This window comes from Australozyma saopauloensis, chromosome 3, assembly GCF_035610405.1.
Source record: "Australozyma saopauloensis chromosome 3, complete sequence".
Taxonomy (NCBI): domain Eukaryota; kingdom Fungi; phylum Ascomycota; class Pichiomycetes; order Serinales; family Metschnikowiaceae; genus Australozyma; species Australozyma saopauloensis.
This window is the reverse complement of record NC_086133.1, coordinates 1,995,077-2,019,073: the sequence shown is the minus strand read 5'-3', so window position 1 is coordinate 2,019,073 and position 23,997 is coordinate 1,995,077. Positions and strand designations below refer to the sequence as shown.

The window sequence follows — 23,997 nt, the reverse complement described above, 5'->3', positions numbered from 1 at the left end:
ATCCCCATGCTACTACATGAGCAATACGTAGTTGGTCAGGCTTTCGGAGTATAATCCTTGGTATTATAGCCGCATCTTTTTTTGCTTCGAAAGAGATCAGGCTCCATTGATTATGAATAGCATACGCTTCAATCCAATCTTGTATCTCTCTGAGTATGGGTTTTGAGATTGTTCGTCGAGTTTTCAAAGCCATTGAAGGTTGATGTATTTGAAAACATACGAATAGTGTATCAGAGGACATAAAAATAGTGTCTCTGAGATAAGATTCTAAATGGATGATGTTGCATCTGTTCGAGTTCTAGTATATGTCACCCACGTCATAACTAATCGTTTCAATAGAAAAAATGAAGAGTGCTAAGAACGGTATACATGAATAATTACCAAATTACTATAAACTAGCTTAAAAGATACTACGACGAGATTTTGAGTGGTTGTAGTAGCGCCACCTGACATCACCTCTCGGGTTCATTCCTCAGTCAAGTGAGATTTCATATGCTAGTGTACATTGTTCTGCCTAGGTAGAGATTTTGGGATTGGTAGGGTATTAGGTGAATTGGCTTTCATCAATTTAGATCCTGCTCATATGTAGTTGGCACCAATACTCCTATCGTCGAGTCGTACTAAAGCAAGTCATGACAACCTATGACACGGATGAGGATACCCTCAAATTTATGCCTCACTATACATCAATTTTGTAATTCAACTGAATGAATGTCCTACGGAATTTTGGGGTAGCCAAGGCTTCCTTGTCAAGTTGTTCCACTTGAATTTTCGGGAAGCACTGATTTACCCAGATATGGATTCATAGCAATTTTGGTGGCTCATCCTCAAAACAACATGTCAAACTTATTTTTTTGTTCTGAACATTAATTTTCCACGCTTAAACATAACGGATATGGTAAACTTCAAAATTTTGTCATCTAAAGTGCAGATCTATGCATTTCGATCCTGCATCCATATGTTTCATCCTTGTGTATATTTCATTTTCAAGAGAGATCCAAAGACTTTCGCCCAATGGGCCTTTGGCTACAATTGCTTGGATGACGCTACTTTCTGTAGTGTAATTATCTGAGTAACAGAGAGAATACAGATATTTTTGCATGGTTTTGGGTTCTAGTTTGTTGAGGGAACGTTGAGAGGATGAAGGAGTTGTAGCTATGTTCCAAGTACCTCTTGTTAACGCTAGAGTTGCACAATCATTGTGCTTCCTATTTAGAATTTGACTTTTATGTGAGCCAATACAACACAAATGCCACCCACTTCCAAGTCAATCCATGCAATAGGTAAGGCTAGATAGTATAAATGCGGTAGTTCAAGATTGATGCATGTCGAGATACCCAAATTTTAGAATAAATTCTTTCTCATATGATCGATGACTGCGCAAATTGATAAAGGCACATGTTGATACAAGCTCTATTAAATTCTATGAATGGAGCTCTAAGGCATAAATTAAACAGATAATTGAGGTCTCGACGAAGAAAAGGCCTGTATCTCCAGGATCACTCGCAAGTATGAAATCATGGTCCCCTTGATTGGGTCTTGGTCATTCTGTCAGCACCAAGGTTTGCTAGTTTGTCGGCTTGTTCATTTCCATCGATGCCCAGATGGCCCTTCACATGGACAAACTTGATCTGAGTAGCATTCTCAGCATTGAGCTTCTTGTATAAATCATACGTTGGCAAAATAATGTCAAGATTCGCAGCTGGCTTGTTCTGCGAGTTTCTCCAATTGTTATCTTTCCACTTGTCAACCCATTCCTCCATACAACTGATGGAGTATTTTGAATCAGAGCAAATCTCGATATTGGTATCCTTAAATTTCTCACTATTATTGGAAACGTGCAGAAGAGCATGTTTCATGGCGTAAAGTTCTGCCCTTTGATTGCTAGGTGTGATTCTAAGATTGTCAACATCACTTAATGGCACAGCAGCGTTTGACTCGTCGTCCTTACCAAACCACACACCATATCCACTCATTGGCATCGATTCTTTTCCATTGCCTCTGCATGCTCCGTCCACATAGATTTGCTTTGTCCTCTTCAGCTTTGATGCCAGCGTAACTTGAGGGCTAGGCCTGCCATACAGAGTTGCACTTCCATACAGTGTCGAGCCTCCATACAGAGCTGCGCTTTCATAGCTCGGTTCAGCTCTATAACTGTCTCTATTATATGATCTGGAGACAGGAGAGCGGTCTCTTTGAGAGGAAGACGAAGAACTGTAGCGGACATATCCAGACCGGCCCCCATAGGAAGAAGATCCACGACTGTTTGATGACCGATTGGCCGAACCATTTCCCTCGTTATTGATGAACAGTTGTGCTTCGCTGAGGCTCAGAAACTTCTTGTATCTGGCCCCAGAATAGCCGTGAACTTCTTGGGAACAATCATCCCAGCTTTCATAGACACCTGGGTTATTGCCCTTTGCGACGGCGTAATACAGCCTACCCATGCTTCTTGTAACGAGAGATTTAAACAAAGCGAATCCTGTTGCGCTCTTGTTCGTTGTTGAGGCGAACTTCAGCGGTATAATTGATTACTAAAGAACGGACCAATGAGTACTTTACTGAGCCTCTTAGATCATGTATGGTTCACTTTTTTAAATAATTGCGGGCTTTATATTAGAGATACTCTTCAAACGATCCCCGCCTGAACGGAGTTGATCTACAACTGGTACATGCAGGTGCGAGTTGAATGCAAATCGGCTCACAAAGGCAACTGGAGAAAGTCTGCACGAATTGTTTGAATTGATTGGCTGGTAAGAAGGTTTGGGTCGTTCAAGAATGCAATACGTGCATGGTTGCCGAGAATCAAGAAGAAAGTCGGGAGGTGCTGTTGCAGGAGGTGTTGTTGTAGGGAGTGGAACTTACCGAAAGGTTCAATTGAGTAGAGAGCGAAACTCAAAGAGTCATACACCTGAAGAATAAATGGGCGAATCGCAATTCTTCAGGTAGACACTCTGCTACTTTTGGATTCTCATACGCCTCTATAAATTTATAGTGAGAAGAGAGGTACTCAAAGATCAACGTTCACGGAAGTTTCAACAAAGCTTCGTATATTTAGGGAGATGAAGAGACTGAATTGCTCTTTAGTAGGAAAAGTAGGGAAGCGATATATCTTAAAAATTGACAGTCTCCTCTATTGCAGTGCAATTTCCCAACAAATAAAGACTTAATTCCACAAAGTGTTCTCTGTGAGTTAATCCAAAAAAGAAAATAGAGGAAGTAGATATCTGACTCCGGCGTGATTCGAACACGCGCATCTTACGATAACAGAACTTGAGTCTGCCGCCTTAGACCGCTCGGCCACAGAGCCTCTATTGAAAAGTTAATTTGGTGTTTTATTTATACCGTATCAAGTGTCTTTATATTTGAAGTGCGCCTTCACTGATTTTTAACATCTTAAGATCCAGTACTACAATCCTCAAGATTCGTCCGAATATACAAAGGGCCGGAGTTTTTCAGGCACGAATCCCTAGCCGGTCTCATTCTCCCAATCAGGACTGCAAACTAAGGTCTTTGAAGTCAACGTTTGGACAGGTCGTAGTTCTGGCAATCACACTTGCGGCCGTACAAAAGAGTATGGAATCGGCTCCGTAGAATCCTCAATTTTTTGGGTCTTTTTCGTACTTCTTCCGCCAGGATTTAATAAAAATGTGGAGCAAAAATGGTCGAAATGTACATCTTTCTGGCCACTATGTGTTCTCAAACAAGTTTACACACATTCAATCGTGAAGAAATTATTATTCTCACATTATGCTGAAGTTCCGACACGACATGTTTCTTTCTACATCAAAAGGTAACAGAGCTATACCACCTCGTTTGCGCCAAAAAAAAAAAAATGCTGTTGAGGAAAACGGAATCAAATAGATTTTTCTATGCAACTGGAATGTGCCTGTTTAATTTGTGTTTGCGTTTCCGTCTTAGTAACTAATATTTTTCACTCCACATTGTTCCTACACCTTGTCTAAAGAATCTTCAACCACAAGATGTTCACTGGGATTTCCGCCAGACGCCTGATTGGCCTTGTTCTGTGTCGACCAGTCACTTTCCTACCATCTCAGAGAACTCTCTTCACTTCTTCTTTGCTCAAGAATCAGTTTGATGAGCTCAAAGACCCTGAGGTCAAACCTCCATCCAACAGGAACACAGCCACATACTTTGACATTGATAGCTTGATTGCAAACTCTCCAGGTCTACAGGATACCACGACGCGCAACGATAAGTTTGACTCTTTTGCTTTCGGCTCTTCCTTGCGTAACCCAAGAGAGGTCGCCAAGTCCATCAACATGTTTGGCCCACCAGCCGGCAGATCCGTGGATGTTCGTACTGGTCTTGCTCCATCTTTGCTGAGTCTCAAAAATGTTCTTAAGAACGACAAGATCAGGGAGATGCAGAACATTCAGTCACGCTTCATTCGTCCAGCTAAACTTCAGAAGATGAAAAAGAGAATTTGGTGGAAACAAAACTTCAGACAGCAATTCCACTACTTGATGATTGATATCAGGGACGCCAAGAGAAGAGGTTACTGATTCACATGTACATAACTATAATACAATTCGATACTTTAGAGTTACAATGTATGACTTTTATTGAGGGCATTACAGCATAAAAAAAAATGCAAACTAGTATCTATAAAACCATCTAGTCATTCTGTTCTCCTTTAATTATGTGGTCGCATTTAGTTCTTCTTAATCCCGTTTTTCTTCACTGGCTTTTTATCCTTCTTTCCATCAGGTTTGAAATTGTTGAATGGTTTGTGAACACGAGGCTCCAACAAAATAACGTTTCCCTTCACCACGATCTCCTTTGCATCTAGAGCCTTTTGTTGGTCGGCCTTGTTCTTGAAATCGCACAAAGCGGCCTTGTTGCTCCTCTTAAAGAACTTGATGTCACCAAACTGCTTAATCAAAGCACTCTTCAAGTCCTCGTCATCAACTTCGACTTGCTTGATGTAAATTGGGTACCACTCTTCCTTTTTGAATTTATTGTTTCCGTTCACGGTAGCCAGCGACTGGATAGTTGATGCAACCTTTGGGGCTGGTGAAGGCGTGGTTTTTACGACAGTAGTAGAAACAGGTACGGAAGCAACCTTCGAGCTGATCTTAGGTTCAATGGCTGCCAAATTGGCCCACGTTTGTGTTTGTGGTGGAGAAGAAACTTTTTCTTGCTCTGCAGTGCTGGTGGTCTCTTCGGTCTTCTCGGTTGGGCCTTGAACCTCAGTCTTCGCTTCGGGAATTTCCGCTTTTGTCACTTCAGTATCCTTAACTTCAGCTGGTTTAACTTCTTCGGTGACCTGCTCTACTTTACTCTCGACGGTCGACTCTGAAGGGGTATCTTCGACCTTTGAAGGGGCGACAACATGGTCAACAGTGACAGTTTTTTCTTGATAATCTTCGGACAAATCAAAGAATCTCAAAATGTCATTGGAAACATCAAACACGGTCTTGCCCTTTGCGCTCAACACAAAAGTCTGCAGGAACTGCCACAAGTTTGACGAGCCTTTCTTCCACGAACCACAAACAACAATGAGAATAGAGCCTCCAATGGACCACTGGAAGTTAGCGCTCTCAATGACAATCTTGCTTTTCTCGGTGGAAGCAGCCTGTGCCTCGTAATGAGTCTTGATGGCTTCGTTCCCGGTTGCAACATGGACTGTTTTCGCCTGTGGTTGCGAATCTTCGCTAGAAGTAGGAAATCCATCATGAATGAGGGACGCTTTGCTGTCATAGAATGAGTAGAGTGTCTCGATTGAAGTAGCATACGTGCTATAGTATCTTTTGACAAAGATCCAACCGATGGACTCTAATGACAATTCGGAATCCTTGGTTTGAGTGGAATCAGATCCATTACAAGGAGAGAAAATGGTTTTGCTCTCGCTCATATCGGTTGCAAAATGTGCTTTTGTTGATTCCGCGCTTGGTATTCGTGACAAAAAAGTGTCGTTCGGCCTTTAAGACTGGAAAATTCTTTGGGGTACATGTATGCAGGGGGAACTAGATAGTGCTAGATTGTGTTTCAGATCAGTACGTGGGGAATTGTGTACCCTCAAGTTTGCTATAACTTTCCTTTCCTGTTTATTTTTTTGATAGCATATTTTTTATTTCCTTGTCTGTAATTCCCATTTTTTCATCATTTAGTTACTAGTCTCTAAGTCGTGTTCATGTAGGCTGGGAAGAGAAACCCCAGTTAGCAATAGATAAGAATGATGATCTCACGCTCTTTGTTAGGGCCTGAATACTGTCATAAATATTTGATTGCTTCAACAAGACCTCAATAGTAGCACTACGATTAATCCCAGGTTATCCTGGGGAGATGTACATATCGTACAAATGGAAGTCAAGACAGAGAACCCTAGGAATACAATCAGCATTCATACTTTGGAGTTCTGTCAACGAGCATATCAATATTTTTACTGAGTTTCAGAATGCAATCCTACTCTTTATTTGCGATACACAGTTGTCAGGGCTTTGCCTCAAGCATAGTCCGACTCTCGAGTATATACACAATGCCTATACAAAGTAATTTAGTTACCAGTTTCCTTCAACAACTCCTCCAAAATTTTGTTCTCTACCTCTGCGCGATCACCAATGCCCTTGAATGACTTGATTCCCATTCTTCTCAAGACATCAATTGTTGCAGGACGAGGAAAGCCCATGTTCTCAAACTGGCAGACAATCTCATCATCAATGCCATAAAGCGCAGAGTCGCTGAGACCTGTAGCTGGTCCACTAGATTCGTCTGCAGCGTAAACCTTAGTCCAATAAGCGGCGGTTTCCTCAAATCCAGCCTTGTTGGTAAGGTAATGCTTAGCAACCTCTGCATCTTGAGGGTCGTTGGGTTCCGGCGACTGTAGCAAAGACTGCAAGGAGATCAAAGATGACTTTAGCGTCAAGATTGGCGTCCATGCATCCTTCAAAATGTCCAAGCAAATAGCTCCAGTAACACTGGAGATGTTTGGATGGTAGATCTTAGTCAAGAACTTCATCACTGGAGGCTTAAATGGATACTGATTTGGGATGTTGATATCGACCTTAAAAAGACCTCCCTCGTAAGGTGTACCGGGTGGGCCCTTGAAAAGTCCGATTAATCTAGTCAAGTCGCTTTCGTTGATGAGTTCGAGTTGGACACCCGATTGAGTATCTTGGCGACACTCCTCTAACTCCTTAGCAATTCTTTTGACTCTGGACATGATGATGATGGAGGAACTGGTCTTGCTCAAGTGTAGTTGCCAGGAAAGAGGGAACCTTGGGGAAGCTCTGACGAGTGTTCGCCCTATATGTCCTATATAGAGGAGTCTGTTGCCCCACGATTAGTCACATGAAACAATTGAATTCATCATGACCGGATAATAATAATTTAGAGAAAATATACAAAAAAGTGTTGGAATGTTTTAAGATATTGATTAAATAAATAAAAACCATGATTTGATGAATTGAATACGCAAAATGGTTTGTTGAATTCAAAAGTGGCTCGATGCAAGGTTTTGAATTGAGAGTTGGAAGTAGAGATCTTCATCTGCATCGTAATTTCTATTGTAATTAACCTTCACTCGTTTTGATGACTACTGATGGCAAATCGATTGAAATGCATGCAATGAGTTTTTTTTTAACTCGATAAGGTACATTATACATATATGATACACTATTTTACAATTGAGCTCGTCTTAATTCAAGCCCGCACATTCCGACCCAACGTTTCAAAAATCATCTTCAACGAGCTGTCGGCGTTTTTCACAAACGGGAGCGAGAAAATATCAACCTCGTCATTTCGGATCAAAGCGACCAACAAGACCGTAAGTCCCCAAGGGTGAGGTTTGCTGACAATGACACGTTCTAATATAACTCTCAACCAGATTTCCTGCAACTCGGAATAGATTTCTGGTGAGCTCCAGCTCTGCTCAGTTGAGAACATATACATCGCCACACTTATGAACCATTGAGTGACTATGCTGGGGTAGCGTAATTGATCCGCCATTGCACTAATCATATGGTAACGGAACTCCGTGTTACCGTAGTTAAGTAGGTCAACGAGAAGGGCAGCATGGGCTGATTTTGGATTAAAACCTGGTGCTTGATTAGGAAGCTTATCCCCGGCAACAGCAAGCCCCACATGAACAACGAGAGCATTGATGAGTTTGACATTAAAATTAAGCGTCTCGAATCCATATTGGGCAGTCTCCTTAGGGTAGTTTAACTTAATTGCACTGTAGATGGCGCGCATTAAAGCTGGTGCTGGAATACGTAAAAAGTTGTCAACGGGCTTCTTGAGGCCACATTTAAGTAAATCCTCGACCGGCAAGGAATGCACTGATACATTGTCGTAGCAATTTGGCAATGAATCATAATCAAGATTATTGATGTATGGATTGATCTCTTGAGGAGCGAATTTTGGCTTGGCTGCCAAGATGATGTTCTTTAACTGTGTGTAATTGCCTGGAGCAGCGGTGACTAATTGGTAGTGACATTCACACAAGAATTCTGGGAAGTCATGCGCAATGGCCAGGAAAATGCGGTAAATAGCCTTTTGTGTAACATTGAGCACATCATGTTTTTCGTTCAGATATGTTTTCTGAAATTTTAACAAGGAGGAAAGTAGTCTAAGCGCAGAAGAGTAACCTTCCTGCTCTGGAAGAGTAAGGAGCTTAGGCAAGAACATTCTGTGGGACACGAGGGAAATCCATGCAAATGTGAACTCGGGGTAGAGAAGGGGCTGCAATGAATTTATAACATCAGCCATAGTTGTGAAAAATACACCGTCCAACAGCTCAGTCGCCTTCGAGTCTAGCGTTGAGGCATTGCACCACTCGCAGAAAATAGACGAAAACAAACGGAAGTATGCACATTCATTCCAAACATTTTGGTTCAGATCGTGCTCACTTATAAGAACCAGAGTAACAACACCCATTATGTTCCGTAAATAATCGCCCGCCTCCATGCTGCGATCACGCGAGAAGCGCAAGATAATTGCAACAATAAGCTTAGCCAAACAATCGGCAGACAAAAACGTCTCGCGTTGAGTTCTGGTTCGAATTTCGTGTTCAGCAACAAAAGCAGTGGTTGAAACTTGGGTTGCTGCACGGAAAAAGACAGAAAATTGAAGCGGATCACTAAGTATGTCATTGTGAAAGAGTCTGTCGATAAACTTGTTCTGCAATTCAGATGATAACTCGCTATGCCCAAGAAGCTTTGTCCACTCCACGAAAATATAACCCATATGCACATATGAATCTGTGGAAGATTCGCCTGAAAGGGGTAAAGCGGGAACATTATGCTTTTGCAACAACTCAAATAAGTTGTTGCGGAGTTGAACAGCTTGTTTTGCTTCCTCGCTTTCGTCTTTAGGGTTGTATTTGGCTAAAGCTTCTAAAGAGCAGGCAAATTCCGATCGCAAAGCCATTGGTTTGGAGCCAGAGGACCCAAACACATTAAGCAAAAGGCTCGAAGCAAACTTTACGAGGACAGGACTTTCACTTTCAGCAATGAGCTTACCAATCAGGCCATCAAGCTTCAACGGAGCGACCAACTGGACATTAATCAAAGCGAAAATTGCTGGCCAATTGAATTTTCTTTGATCAACGGAATGTACCATCCACCAAGTGACGTCCTTCGCGGTTGACGGCGAATACTCGCATAGCTTGTCAAGAAGCACGACATAAATCTCATTGCTGAGAGGGCTTGAATGTACTTGCGTAAACAAACAATTAACAGCAAATTGGGCTACTTTGAGAAGTAGTTCCGGATATTTGATTGCGTTTCGTTGACAAATAGCGGTGGCTTGAGTGAGAGCTTGCAAAATAGGGCTTTCGGGGCTCAACTCACTCAAAGTAGTTTCTTGGCATTCGTCAAGCATTTGTATGGCCTTTTCACACATTTGAGTTACAACAGTGAATAGGTGGTCAAGTCCGACGTTATCCTCGCCCTTACTTACACCTGGGCCTAGTTGCCGGGAAGGTGGTTCTTGACTAGCAAATTCAGTAGCATCTGTTGCACGACCCATCTGGGGCTGCAAACCGGGCATCGTCTGATTTACACCAATTACCGTGGGTTGTTGGGCCTGAGGCTGAGCATTTGGAGGAGCCTGAGGTTGTTGCCTATTTGGTTGGGACTGCATGTTTGGTGCTTGTTTCGTTTGGGGCTGTAAACCCTGTGGCAAAGCAGCGAGTTGCTCTGCACTTATTGCAGCCAGATTACTCCCAAAGTTTGTGTAAATTTGCAATTGTGTATCCCGTACACCCTCACGCTGCAAGCCGAGTGGGAATGGAAGCAGAAGGGCGTATTCAGAAGCAGCAGGGTCCACGAATGGCTGTCCAGGCGGGTGACGCTCACGAGCGACAACTTGCAGCCTCATTCTTTCTTCAATCAACTCGCCAATATTGCTTGCAGCCAAGTTTTCAACTATGTCAACACACAAGTCTACATTGCCTTGGATGGCAAGGCTGAGCTCAGCAAGAGGTAACTCGTTGGGGTTCACCTGAGGACCTAAAAGTTGAAGCATGGTGGCCTCAACAGTTTCAGAGAGGATCTTGCGACCGCTACATATCACCATACTATGAGCAAGTTGTTGCGCCAAAGTCTGGTAGCTCTTACGAAACTTGGCAGCGTCTCCCTCTGTGGCAAAATCCTTTCGGATAAGTGCATCTGTAGTAGTCAAAACAGCCTCTGAGACACGACTCAAGATAGGAACTGCGCATTCACGAACAGCTCGAGCTAAAGAAGCTTGGAATGCTCTTCTTAAGTTAGGATTTTGAACAAAGACAGTTGTTCCTTTCAAGTTACTAAACGAAGCATCCAACTGTGATGTGCTGGAAGCAGGCGACACATGCTCGTCAGGACGGGGTTGAGGATGTTGCGGATGCAAATGAGAAAGGTGTTGTTGCTGCATATGCTGCTGCTGCTGCTGCTGTTGTTGTTGTTGCTGCTGTTGCTGTTGTTGTTGCTGCTGCTGTTGTTGTTGCTGCTGCTGTTGTTGTTGCTGCTGCTGTTGTTGTTGTTGCTGCTGCTGCTGCTGTTGTTGTTGTATAAGAGCTTGTTGTTGCAAATGTTGTTGCATTTGAAAGTTTGGTTCTGATGCATCAATACTCAATCCTCCAATATCTGGGATGGCCGAGGTGGGACGGAATCCAAACATTGCGGCCAATGCATCAGGATTAGGATTATGTGTACGGATGATGGTTGAGGGGGAGATGTCTTTAACCTTCATGGCGAAAGCGTTTAGCAACACTTCAATTTCGAACTTCAAATTAAGTTTTAAGTCTGCGCAGTCATACAATTCAACCAAAACTTTCAAAATACCCAGAACCCAAGGGCTAGGGGGACGGAAAATCTTGGATTGACTTGCTTGTTCCAAAATCTTACAAACAAGAGGAATGACGACAGGCAACGTGTGGAAATCAAAAGCCTCTATCAACAAGTACTTCAAGGCCACTTGATCACGTTTCAAAGGGCGATCGTTTGCCAATGTGATCTTTCCTAACCAAGCTCCCAAATTTTTTAAGTTTTGGCGCTCATTGGCAGTGTCTTTGAAATGACAAAGCAAATGCTCGACCTCCAAAATTGTTGTGTCGAGAACATACTCGTAGAAAATGGGATTCTCGAGAGCAAATACAAGAGCTGCATACAAAGAGTGATTGTTTGGTTCCAGCTTTGCTCTTTCTGCAACTAAATAGTTTGAAAACCACGCGAAGTATTTCTCGTGGAGTACATCCCGAACCTCCGCAAGTTTTTTGGTCATGTTATCGGAAGTCATATTATTGACAAAGAAGAGGAGTCTATCAGAAGCAGATTCGCTGGGTTCCTCCTGGGTAACAAAACCGATGGTACGCTTCACGGCAGTAATTGCGTGGTATTTCGTACTGGAAACCTCCAGCTGTTTCGAATGGTTCTCGGCCCCTGTCGAACCCGGGCCACTATTATCGACGCAAGGAATTCCTTCGGAGGCGTCTTTGACAATTTGATACATCTTTGCATGAGCTGATAACGATTGACATTTCAACAAATGCTTACAGTAGATTGGATACTCGTGCAAGCGCAGTTTGAAGTTGTACAACGATTGCACTGCAAACTTGAACATATTCGAATCCTGTGGCTTATTACAGGACTCCCAAATAAAGTTGAGAGCAACAGTGAGAGTAGTTCCTTGTATCAAGTCTCTTTGCAAAAGAGCTCCGAAGAGAAGCGAAGTAGATGCTAAAGCAGTCAAGGGGTATTCGGAAAAGAAACGATACTCATCTATTAATGAGTGAATCATGCAAGCAAAAACATCCTGATCGTGTGGCATGTCACTTTCCTTCATTCGAGCTAACATGTCAACGATCTCCTTGATTTCTAATTCTTTATTGTATAACTTGGAATAGCAAGCCTTCATCTCTTGTTCAACTTGTGGTGGGAAAAAATTGAAATACAAAGTCTCATTTGCTTCAATTGCATCATCATGGCCAGTGCCATAATTAATAAGTCTCGGATATGTAGTCAAAAAAGACAATTGCAAATTTTTAAAACGATCCGCATCAACAAGACCTTGCAGACTTTTCAAAACTTCTAGAATCGAAAAAACAACTCCGACTTTCAAAGGACGAGTACCGGAAGGTTCTTGCTCATTGTCACGGCGCTGTTGAAGTTGTTGCGCTGTGTCAAAATCTTGAGTTGTGCGAGCCTCCAAAGCCTCAAACAAAGCCAAGTAAATTGCCTCACGTTGGCGTGAGCTTTTGAGATCAATAGCAACTGCTTCTTTAAGATTGTAGCCGAAAGCAGTGGCTTCAAGTGCAATTGCCAAAGAAAAAGGGTAATCAACTTGCTTTGCGTACGACATCAATTGCGGCAAAACTTCACTAGCACTGGAAACCAGCACGGCCTTGTTGATGGCAATTGAATTCTTCTTTTGTTGGCAATATTCGACGAGCTTACGCACCACAAATTCAGAGTCAAAAGTTGCAAGTCTCGAGACGGCTAAATGAAGCCTATGCGCACTGGTGGAATCATTTGGGCTGTCCATTAACAAAGCCAATGCTCGCTCAATTTGATCCCAAATGTACAGTGATTTATCTCCTAATGCTAAAGCTCCCGCAATGACGTTGTGAGGCTCGGCACGGCTATTCAATTCATAAAATTGTACAAGCCATGAGTCAAGCTTTCTTTCTGCATCAGATTGAGAGGATTGTTGCTTATGTGTATGGATATACTCCATAAGGCTCATCTCGAGACGCGAGATTCCTAAGAACTTGAGCGGGCCCTCTTCAGCAATATCATCTCTGTAACAGGGCTCAAAACTCTTCAGTCTCAAGATATCGAAAGCACCTTGTTGTGTGAACATAGATTGCATCATGTAAAGAAGAGTTTTATCAAACCACCATCCAGTCTGAAGGAAAATGTCAATTGGGCCGATCTTGAAGTCCAAAGCAGAAAAGAGTTGTGTAACACTGGCAACAGATGGTTGGCTGTTACGCTTTATAGCCTCGGACAAGTTCTCCTTTACTCTTTTGAAAACAAGCCTCCAGTCAAGCTCGTGACCCTGCAAGATATCAACTTGCTTTAAGCAAACTTGCAATTGAGCACCTTTGGCACTTGCCTCTGGGAGGTTGTTAACAAAAGTCAATGCAGTGACACCACCGTTAGTAGTGCTTAAACCCTGTGAACCTGGAATGAGCACCTCTGCTAAGATGAGGGCAACACTATCAGGAGCATCATGAGGTTTGATGTGGATTAATGATGGAAGGAGCTTCTCTGGTAATAAATTATCAGGTCCAATTTCTAACAAAAGTTCTTTAAAGGACATTTTCAATATTTCTTCAAAAAAGTCTTGGACCGGGGGGAGCTTCAGATCAAAAGCGTTGAATTGATTGATTGTAGAGAGCTTGTGAAGAAATGGGTAGGATGGGGATTTCAACACACAATCAAGTAGAATGAGGCACCAAGCTTTATCGGTGGAGCCCTCTATGGAAGTTCCTTTTGCGGCAAAAGAAGCGAGGACGCTGGCGGAGGTGCGTTCAAAGAATCCTTTAACGGCGTCTGATTCTGGGATTACGATCCGAGAGAGAAAGACGAATGAGAGGATAGGATCGACTTTATAGCCCTCGATGAATCTAAAAACTTCAAGGTTGAGCTCGTCAGGAGTAAGCTTGTTTGCTTCTTTGAGAGATAAAAATGCGGTTTTGAGTTCAGCAGAGAAAACCTCGAAACGGGGAATATCAACAGCTAAGCTTTGGAGATCAAGAGTGACTAGACGGTCTAAAGGGGTTGTCTCAGAAGGTTTGGTTACTTGAGCTAAGACGCGTGAAAAGAATTGACTGTAATACTCAGAAAGAACAGTTGACGAAGTTCTCTCGCTGTATAAAATCTCGCGAATTTGGCGATAGTGGCTCGAGTAGTTCTCTTCCGTAGCCGTGCAAACGAGGATGGAGAGTTGAGTAAGAATTACAGAAATGTACTCGGAGCTATGACGCGGAGAAACAGCAGTTTGCTTGTCGGGAGTAGCGTCTGCTTCGGCTGAGCAGGCTTGGCTGCGTGGATTTTGAGACGGAGTGCTCTTGGATGTTTTGTCCCCGCTCTTGGTAACAATGGCGGTGGGTTCGGTGGTGGATGTGCCCTCTGGGCTGGGGTTTTGCGACGACACTGTGGTACTTGCGGAAGGCGGTACAGTGGAGATGGCGGCAGATCTAGTCAGTAGTCTGCGGCGTGTGGCTGGATGTTAGTATTCTGAAAAGAGGTGGTGTGGTGGCGAGATACAGCATCAAGTCTGAAGCTGAAATGTCTGCAATACCGAATACATGCGTATCAATACGAGCTTGCACATGGTTCAGACTTCGAGACGAGTTGCTTCGCTCAGAATTCTGTGGGTTTCCCCTGAATCAGTCGGGCTTATAGGTTTCTCCACGAAACTATGGAAATGACAGGTCACGTATCTTTCAACAATTGAATGCCCAAGCGTTGAAGAATTTGGGCGCCTGAGCATACAATCGTTGTTCTGTGTGACGTGTGGGGCGCTTACATACTTTAATTGCCAAGTTGTCGTTGTCGGCGTAGTGTGACTGTGAGTTGGAGTTGGTTGTAAATTTTTTGGTAGTTGAGCATTACTTGGTTCGGCACGACTTCGAAGAGTCTCCACGAACATTTCAGAAAGACATACAAAAACGTTAGACATATTTTTTATTTTACTGTAGTTTTGTAGAGAAGTTTATTACAGAATCCTTCTTTATTGGTCTGGAGTTGACGGTTGAATGCTCATTCATTAATGCCAACACACTTTATCGAAATTGAGGGTTTCAAGTCAAAGGAAACGCGCTTTATATATTTAAAGTGATCATAGTAGATGTTCCGAAGATATTTTGTTTCCCGAAAAAGAATTTTGTAGATGTTCTGTATTTAGGTTGTGTTTTGTAATTTCACAAACTTCGCGTGGTGCCACATGAAACTTGCAAACTGACAAATAACTCTTGCTTTTAGACAATGACGAAAATTATCAAAACAGATTGTACATGGAGACAAGGTAGTAATCAATTCTTTTATTTAATAAACAAGTGACTTCCTTGTGAATCTTTCCTTCTTTGTACCTCATAATTTGTAGCAAAGCTCAAACACATTGAACTCAAATTCACCTCGTCGAAACTCTCAAACAAGGAACACGATGTTGAGCCTGTTTACATGCCATCCGCAAATTCAAAATTACATGTTATTTGACCTATACATGCCAAACAAAAACAGCCTAATGAATTTATAACTACGAGAATTCCATGAAATTAGTCGTTAACATTAATATAAAGTTGTCGAATTAGCTCATTCAGCTAACATCGATCATGTCACCTATTTCTCGCTTCAAGGACGTATCTTCGAGGGCATCATAAGCTTTCTTGAGCAAGAAACGTAGAGCTTGATTCTCCAGAATGACGTCATCCAACTCGCTTTTATAAGAAGAATCACTGAAGGAACCTTTTCTCCCAGAACTGCTGTTGCATTCTTCTCCGCAACTGTCGGTGGCTTCTGAAAACAACGAAGTATTGTCTCTAGAAGAGAACACTGAAGAAAGCGATCTGTTGTCAAGCTTGTGAACTTGAGGCATTGAATCCAGAATCAGAAGAGACCTTATAGACAAGTTCTTGAAACGAGAGAACAATGAGTCCTTATCAGTTAATGACGCTTTTCTTGTGTCATTGTCAATAGAGGAGACAATATTCCTGTCCAAGCCTGTAAAAAGCTTGTCATCCCAAGACAAAAGGAGATCGCCAAAGAAAGAGGTAGTGTTATTGACGATGCTACCCCATTTGGATTCGTTCAACAAATGCTGGTAGACAACCTCTTCGTCACCAGCTCCAAATGACATGAGTATGGGCCTGTTCAGCAAAAGAAGACCAAGAGAAACCTTGAAATTCCCTACTTGCCATCCTTCTGTAAGACAGCTCTCGACAATGCGGCTATTGATCGAAAGATTAGGGGTGTGGATCAAATTGTTGCTGAGCCACCACTGATACAAGAAGACACTCATATCGCAAAAAGATGTGAGGTGTTCATACAAGGGGCGATCAACCAGCGCAAAGATGGAGCAGAATTGTAGGCGCCAGGCCTCCAAAGTCTCAAACATCAGTCCTGGGACAAAGATCGAACGCATCTGGGGCTCACACTCCATGATCTTACACATTGTGTGGAATGTGAACTCGCGATTTCCAAGCTGCTGGAACAAGGTTCCAACCAAGAATAGCAAACCTTGACAGTATCCTAGTTCCATATCGTAGTTGGCATACACGCAAAGGATAGTGAGAAGAGAGTCAACGGTTTCTTGTCTCTGGAAAAACTCAACGTCTGGGAATGTACGCGTCAAATCCTTCTTGATCTGGTCCGATATTTGCTGGTTGTAAGAATGCTGGAAGTTGCTGAAGATCATAGTAGCCTCAGCCGGGATCCCGTAGTAATTTTTCTGGTTGATGAGCACCAATTTCCGCCAAACCTGCGCCCGAAGCTGGAACGGGACGCCCATCTGATTAAACGCCATCTTGGTGTAGTTTGGAAGCGTGAGAATGGTCTTGTATGGGTTTGCAAGAAACAGAGTCCAATAGTCCTGCTCAAGAGCTGACCCTGGACCTTGTTTCTGCTGTTCAATGTACTCGAAGCAACACGGAGACGACGCTCCAGCTAGTTGACTGCGGCAAACCAGGCATGTCGCTACCGTTTCCAGAGTATAGTCGTAGTTCGAGAAGAGACACAAAAGACCAGCTTCGGTGGGCTCTTCAACTACAGCAGCCAGATCGTCAAGATGTCTTGTAGCCACAAAACGGTTGAGGTCAGCCTTCAACTCCAAGTTGTTGAGAAGAAGCTCGTGCGATGACGAGACCGCTGCCAACGACTCCTCGAACTCCAAAATAGCCTCGGAGCACATAATTTTAAGTGAAGGAGTGAATTCTGCGGGAAAGAAGAGCGTATATCTTCTAAAAAAGCCGAAAGAGGCTGTTGTTCTATTGGTTCTTCTGTATATCGAGAAGAGTACAGACAAGGACACAAAGCCAAAGACGCTATCAGCTTGGCCCTAGGTTGTCGCGGCACTTTAAAGGACTAGTGTGCAAAGGAAAAGAAATGAGTGGGAACCGATTATTAAAACCAAGAAGAAACAAAAATTAAGAAAGAGTGGATCGGTATGCTGTTATATCCCAAGATCGTAGATGCAAAAGGGAGGTCTGTTTAGGTTGTGCCTGCACAGCACGCGACCTGATACATCTGCCTGCAGTGCAACCAGCTCCTGGAAGGGCAGAATAGGCCGAACTGCTGCCCTAATAGGAAATGTCTTGATCTGGATGTCTTGAAGGGGTCACAACATGAACGAATGGGTGCGGGATGCTATTCTTGGAGTGACCATGGCAGAGGGGGACATTTCACAATTGCCCTTTGGAATAATTTTTTGGTGGTCCCGCTGCCATCAGTAAAGGTGCGAATGAGCCCATTAACGAAGACTCTATAAAGAGGGCTAAAAATTTTAATGTAGGAGTTACCCCATGGTCCATGCAAGATGAGAAGTCAAGAATTGGAGTTGTGAGAATTTAACAAGATGATATCTCAATTATAATTGTAGGATAATATCACAATATCATTGATTTTTCAAGGTTGACTTTTCGCTATCCCGTAAATCCAGATCCCATTTCCTCGCTTCCTGTACTTCGCTAAAACAGCAGCATTGACAGCACAAACAGAACATGGTGTATTTTTTCACAGCATCGGTGTCCGCAGACGACGATGAGTTCGGCCTAGCGGAGCCGGAGAAACACACAATCTACATGGGAAAGGACAAGTTCGAAAACGACCCGCTCATCCATAAGTCTCACCCAAAGAACCTATGGTTTCACGTGGACAAGCATTCGTCTGCCCATCTCTATTTGCAGCTCTCGCCGGAACAGCAAAACGTGAAGTTTGAGGACTTGCGGCTCTCAGAGCTGCTTCTCGACCAAATCGCGCAATTGACCAAGGCAAACCTGATCAAGGCGAACAAGTTGAACAACATCTCGATTATCTACACTCCGGTGGACAATCTACGCAGCGATGGGCTGTTGGATACTGGAACGGTGACGTTCGTGAACCCACAGAAATTGCGCCGGGTGCACGTTGTCAAGAAGGACAATGCCATCATCAACAGACTCAACAAGACGAAAACCGAGATTTCCACGGAGCAGTTCGTCAAGGACCAAGACCAGCTCTTGGTGGAGTGGCAGCGGTCCAAGAAGGACGAAGAGCGTCGCTTGGAACAGAAAAACAAGGCTGAGGCCCGTGAGAGAAACGAACAGAAGAAGTTCAACAAGGATCCCTACGGCGAGTTATTCACCGAAGAGGCGCTTCGAGGAAGCAGCAATGAGTTCAGAAAGGAGAATTGGGTCGAGGATGAGTTCTGGTGAGTGCAGCTTGGGCCAAACCATATATATATATCCATCACTGTATCACACAATCTAATACCGTCAACCAGTCTTCAAGTTCGAGACACAGACCTAAATTGGTTTTAACAGTAAGGAACTAGGTTCATCAGACCAAATATACAAGAGAAATCATGGATATTCATTGAGGTCTCACGCAATTTCTCTGGAAACTTATCTCTACGATGTATCCAAACCCTGTCTACTTTACTACAATCGGAACTCTCCCGAATTCGAAAGACAGCTACATACTAATTTCTGCTTCAATTCTAATCCGGCCTACTCTCACATTTCCATCTTACATCGTATCACATGTATCTTTTATGTATTGTTACGTAGTCTTACTCGATCTTGACAGGGAACTTGCCGGCCTCTCTTTGGTCGTCCCATCTCTCGACCCAGTCAACAGGGCACAAAGAGGTGAAGGTCTTCCAGAAGATCTGACATGGCTCGAAGTCCTCACCCTTGACAGCGACACACTTGTGGTAGTCGACGTAGTTTTGAGCGCAGTGCTTGGTCTGGTTGACGTGAGGGAATCTTGGGTCGAACTGGGGAGTGTCGAACTTGAAGGTTTTGATATCGAAGGGAGACGACATGGCTGAGGAATATGTAGTGGTTGGTTTTCCAGTTGTGTGGTCTCGAAATGAGTAGGTACTATTGGCTGCGGCTTCGGTGCCGGACATCACCTTATATTGAGCTGGGGATGGAATTGGAGGGGGAGATGGCGAGAGAATGGTCGGAAACAAAAATAAAAATGGTTGGAACGCAGAGTTTGCAGTGAATATTTTTTTTTACTCTTTATTTCTGTTCGGCAATGCAGCGGCTCAAATGGACGCTCATATGGAGTGCAATAGTCCCAAAGAAGGATGTTCGTGGCCGAAACGAATTAGAGACTACTCGGTTTTTTAATTCTGTAAGGTTGCTGAGTTTTTAAATACTCATTTCTACCCTTGTATATTTATGGTTCTCTAGTAGATACGTTTTTGCAAATGAATGGCAGTCGGCTTAGTGGGACACTGAAACTCCCTAAGTCACCCAATGATTATAGAATAAATGCAATTCGGGACTTTAGTGTAATTTAAGCATCTACGTGATGCAACAAATTATGCAGATTCAGGAGACAGTGCTCTAGAATGGGAGATGAGCCATGATAAGGCAATCCGTGGAACATGAATCACCTATTCAAAGGCCAAAATATGCATGAAAAGAATGTGTTCAGACATTCTAATGTTCTCTCTTCAGCTATGACCCTATAGGTCACAGCGCTCTTGTACCACATTGTCCAAGATCTCGACCCTATCAACTTTATCTCTGCTCAGTAAAGAAATCATTTCTAATCAAATGATCATTGGTGCACAAAACAATAGTCATCGTAGGAACATCGTAGATTTTAGGTCCATGGATCAGTTTCACCACATCGCTCAAAATGGACTTCTCTGATCGAGGCTTGCCATCAGCCGCAGGGACGCCAATTATACTGTCACCGACCTCTTGCGGCGTCTCTTGTGACTGTGCAATGAAAGCCTTGACGTTTTTCGTGCTCGCCTCAGGTCTAAACTCCGGGTTGACTAACAGGTCCGTGAGCGAGATTCTGTTGAGCTGCTTCTGAACATCAACATCGCTATGTTTTACAATCTCAACAATTGCCACTAGCTTTGACGTCAAACCCCCTTTCGCAGCTAGAAGAACCACGCCATGTTTCTTTAACGCTGCCAGGATGGTGCTTGCGTACTTTTTGGCAGGCGATGAGCCAATTACAAAGACACATTCATCGATATGCTGCTCGTAATCAGACTCGGTCATTAGGTCCACATACATCTGGCGAGTTTCTAGGCGGAAACTGTTAGTTTCGTCCTTGATGATCTCTTCTAGTCTTGGATCCATTGTGTGAATGCAAAGAAATGAGTTTTATACTTCTAGGTGTGCCTGCTAACTGCAATGAAAAATGATGCAGAATGTAGTGTATTGTTATATCTTTTGCTTTGTTTGTAAGCAGGGTTTCTAACCCAACTATTGAATTGGAATTTAGGCTTTAGATGTGATAAGATGGAGGTACACTTAGGCGTAACAGAAGCCAAAAGTGAAAAAATAGGAATAATTCTACAAGGTTTAGATATGAGCAAAGGTAGGTACAAGAGTTAATTTACATGGGAAATTTTAATGTATTTCTGCTCCGAAACAAGAAAACTCGCTTCTGCTCTGTTCAAGTGCACGCTCCAATCTTACTTCAATTTCTTGCTGAGTGTAGCCCAAGTCGGAGAAAATGCTCTCAATTTTGTCAATCTGACTGAGAATAATTCTTACTAGATTCACACAATACTCATCCAAATTAAGCGAGGCCAGTCCACCGAAGATTTCCACGAAAAAGTCCAAGTCAAGCTTGATATTACCCAAAATCGCCGCGATGACGCGCTCCTTCTCACTGGCTTCACGTATAGACAGAAGAAATTTCAGCAAAAATTGTGTTTGCAACTGTTGAATGATCAATGTGAAGGTATGAAGGTCGGTAATCGGTCTAAGAACGTGGACGAGCGTAACAAAATGCAAGAGACATTCGTACACGAATGGATCGACAGCTAGAGGCATAGAGCTTCGGGAGCGTTGAACGAGGGCAAAATGTTCATCAATACGGGCTTCGATCCACGCTTTCTCAATCTCATTGATATCATCGAGAATTGTAATCTTCACGAGATCTAGATCTGCAAACAACTTCAAGTTTTGCAGCAGCAAATTTTTGTTAAACAACTTGTCAAATTTTTTGATAAGCTGCGGGAAAATGCTCTTGCTCAATGCGGAAAGATTGTTCATCGTCAACACTTTGTACGTGCATTGTTCTGTTTTCGAATCTCTCAAAGAAGCTTCATCGACAATTGCTTTTTCTGCTTTGAATCTCTTGATCGTCGAATCGATCAAAACATTCATGCTTCTCATGAATTGGATTTCGAGACTGACAAGGATCCGTTTGCTTGGATAGTTTGATACGATTCGAATCGAATCTTCATCACCATCTGAAGGTCTCACAATCAAATTCCGGAGAGTCTCAAGTACAGCAAGCTCATAATAAAACGAAACTTGCATCAGCTTTGTGTAAACCGTTTTATTGCTGGTTCGTGACTCTGAAAAGCCCTCGTACTTCTCCCAATTTTCTAAGTCATACAATTGCGAGCAGTCATTTACCCAAGTTGCGCATATGGCCTCCAAGATTCTTTGATCAAAGAGTGTAGAGACTTCTCTCAATCTCAGAATTTGCTTGTTTGTATCAAAGCTCTTTGAGGCCTTGCCAATTTGAGAAGTGTACTTGCCCGCAAGAGTCAAGATGTTGTTGAAGCTAGAGGATATATCCGTCAAGTAGAACATCGTAGACAATGAGTTTGTGTGATATGGGAGGAACGAGTTGTAGTTGGCTGGAGTTACTTTAGAGAGTTCTGAGGGACTTTGCGCGTAGAATATCTTCATGAGCTTGGATATGACATCATTAAGAACAACGAAAAAGAAATCTCTGAGTTCGCCTTGTGTGTCGACATTAAAGCCGTTAGACGAGTCAGCATAATGGACGTAGTTCTTCACGAACTTGGAGATTACGCTAGCAAAAGTCTCCTCTATACTTTTAATGAAATTGGACAACACAAGCCAAGTCTCATTGATGATCGATAAGTCCAAATTCTCGCTATTGTGAAATATCTCGACAATTGTGCGTTCTTTTTCGCGGTCAATATTTTGAGAACTCGTTAGTGCTGATGCCTTGAAATATTCCTCAACACTTTCGAATTTTTCGGCGATGTATTTCACATAAGAGCCATTCTCTCTCTGCTCTTGGAGGGATGTTATGTAATCCACTAGTTTCCGTTGCATTTGAGTAAACTTTGTGTCATACTTCTCGCATTGATACACCAACTCCTTTTCAACTTTTTGGAGCTGAGATTTGAGGAAATCGAAGATAGGATTGACTTCCAGACTTCCCTCGCTCATGCGATGCAATTTATCCACCAAGTCGATGAATTTGACGTCCAGGGCCATTTTACGACTAGACTTGAGGGACACTTCATGGTCCATTGAGAGAAGGTCCTTGAACGCTTTCTTACGATACTCCGTAGCGATCTTGGTGACCTCATTAATGACACGAGATAATGCAGTGTTCTGAAGGGCATGTAGCTTTTCAAGTTTGCGGGATTCGCCATCGGCTCCAGAGTTCCTGGCCTCATCAAGTTCTTGTTGTTGCAGCCGTAACAACTCATCTTTATCGCTGAGAAAACGATTGTATGTGTCTATAAATGCATCATGATCGTTCGACGCAAGGCACTCAATGAGAGTCAGAGGAAGGCTAAATATCTGGGTGTTGTCCTTGATGAACTCAATCAAAGCAGCCACTTTCGCCTCCTTGGCATTATGTTCCATGATGGGCCTAATCATCAAGTTCGAAGAGAGATTAAGATTGTTGATGGACTCTTCAAGCTCCGATAGAAGGGTCTCACTGGCGTCGATTTTTCTACGATTAGCAGGGTTGAACACCTTGCTTTTCTCACGTTGCTGCTGCGCGTGAGACTTCAGCCCCTTGAATTCTGTAAGAATCTCATCAATAAAGTGTTTGCTCGAAACGAACTGCTTGTAGTTGTCATTAAGAACCGACTTGAGCTCAGAGGTGTGGCTGCGAATAGCTCGATCCAAACCATCAAGACCAACAACCAACCTCTCTATTGGAGTATCCTCATGAACGGTCGCAAGAAATGTTTCAGGATTGAACTGTTGCGAGGAGACCAAGAACTTATCTATTGATGGGTCGTTTGCCGACTCAATGACTCCCTTTTCTACAAGAACATCCACGACATTTTTCCCACTCAATGGGTCAATGAAATCGTGCTCTGAATTCTGGGAATGATGGAATGTTAGCCTGGCCTGTAAATATGTGCTCAAGGCGTCTAGTTTCTGGATGTCTGTGGTTGCATCGTTTGCAGTTAGCTGGGTGACTTCAGTGGCCAAATCTTGCGTGTCTTGCGTGTCTGGGACCGAGTTCTTGAGAGAGTCAGTGTGATAGAACTCTAGAAGCGTTTGTTCGTTGTCGTTGTAATTGAGCATGCGGAATTGGGGGCTTTCGTTGACGCTGCGTTTGTTGTCAATAGAGTACC

At 43.1% G+C, this 23,997-nt stretch overlaps 10 protein-coding genes and 1 non-coding gene across 11 annotated transcripts; 2 read left to right on the top strand and 9 right to left on the bottom strand.

Moving 5' to 3' along the window:
* Positions 1–1,517: 1,517 nt before the first annotated feature.
* On the bottom strand, positions 1,518–2,447 carry PUMCH_003037 (uncharacterized protein; the record flags this gene model as incomplete). Its single annotated transcript, XM_063022023.1, has 1 exon — positions 1,518–2,447. The coding sequence occupies one exon, from the start codon at positions 2,445–2,447 to the stop codon at positions 1,518–1,520; it is 930 nt and encodes a 309-aa protein (XP_062878093.1).
* A 781-nt stretch (positions 2,448–3,228) lies between these two features.
* On the bottom strand, positions 3,229–3,310 carry PUMCH_003036. Its single transcript has one exon. It is a non-coding gene; the product is annotated as a tRNA-Leu (tRNA).
* Positions 3,311–3,983: 673 nt separating this feature from the next.
* On the top strand, positions 3,984–4,526 carry PUMCH_003035 (uncharacterized protein; the record flags this gene model as incomplete). The annotated part of the gene is made up of 1 exon (XM_063022022.1): positions 3,984–4,526. One exon carries the CDS (start codon positions 3,984–3,986, stop codon positions 4,524–4,526), a length of 543 nt encoding a protein of 180 aa, XP_062878092.1.
* Positions 4,527–4,675: 149 nt separating this feature from the next.
* PUMCH_003034 (uncharacterized protein) lies at positions 4,676–5,878 on the bottom strand (the record flags this gene model as incomplete). The annotated part of the gene is made up of 1 exon (XM_063022021.1): positions 4,676–5,878. One exon carries the CDS (start codon positions 5,876–5,878, stop codon positions 4,676–4,678), a length of 1,203 nt encoding a protein of 400 aa, XP_062878091.1.
* A 642-nt stretch (positions 5,879–6,520) lies between these two features.
* PUMCH_003033 (uncharacterized protein) lies at positions 6,521–7,186 on the bottom strand (the record flags this gene model as incomplete). Its single annotated transcript, XM_063022020.1, has 1 exon — positions 6,521–7,186. The coding sequence occupies one exon, from the start codon at positions 7,184–7,186 to the stop codon at positions 6,521–6,523; it is 666 nt and encodes a 221-aa protein (XP_062878090.1).
* Positions 7,187–7,665: 479 nt separating this feature from the next.
* On the bottom strand, positions 7,666–13,767 carry PUMCH_003032 (uncharacterized protein; the record flags this gene model as incomplete). Its single annotated transcript, XM_063022019.1, has 1 exon — positions 7,666–13,767. The coding sequence occupies one exon, from the start codon at positions 13,765–13,767 to the stop codon at positions 7,666–7,668; it is 6,102 nt and encodes a 2,033-aa protein (XP_062878089.1).
* Positions 13,768–15,768: 2,001 nt separating this feature from the next.
* PUMCH_003031 (uncharacterized protein) lies at positions 15,769–17,358 on the bottom strand (the record flags this gene model as incomplete). The annotated part of the gene is made up of 1 exon (XM_063022018.1): positions 15,769–17,358. The coding sequence occupies one exon, from the start codon at positions 17,356–17,358 to the stop codon at positions 15,769–15,771; it is 1,590 nt and encodes a 529-aa protein (XP_062878088.1).
* Positions 17,359–18,166: 808 nt separating this feature from the next.
* On the top strand, positions 18,167–18,859 carry PUMCH_003030 (uncharacterized protein; the record flags this gene model as incomplete). Its single annotated transcript, XM_063022017.1, has 1 exon — positions 18,167–18,859. The coding sequence occupies one exon, from the start codon at positions 18,167–18,169 to the stop codon at positions 18,857–18,859; it is 693 nt and encodes a 230-aa protein (XP_062878087.1).
* A 356-nt stretch (positions 18,860–19,215) lies between these two features.
* Positions 19,216–19,557, bottom strand: PUMCH_003029 (uncharacterized protein; the record flags this gene model as incomplete). Its single annotated transcript, XM_063022016.1, has 1 exon — positions 19,216–19,557. The coding sequence occupies one exon, from the start codon at positions 19,555–19,557 to the stop codon at positions 19,216–19,218; it is 342 nt and encodes a 113-aa protein (XP_062878086.1).
* Positions 19,558–20,179: 622 nt separating this feature from the next.
* PUMCH_003028 (uncharacterized protein) lies at positions 20,180–20,758 on the bottom strand (the record flags this gene model as incomplete). The annotated part of the gene is made up of 1 exon (XM_063022015.1): positions 20,180–20,758. The coding sequence occupies one exon, from the start codon at positions 20,756–20,758 to the stop codon at positions 20,180–20,182; it is 579 nt and encodes a 192-aa protein (XP_062878085.1).
* A 273-nt stretch (positions 20,759–21,031) lies between these two features.
* Positions 21,032–23,947, bottom strand: PUMCH_003027 (uncharacterized protein; the record flags this gene model as incomplete). Its single annotated transcript, XM_063022014.1, has 1 exon — positions 21,032–23,947. One exon carries the CDS (start codon positions 23,945–23,947, stop codon positions 21,032–21,034), a length of 2,916 nt encoding a protein of 971 aa, XP_062878084.1.
* Between the last annotated feature and the right edge of the window lie 50 nt (positions 23,948–23,997).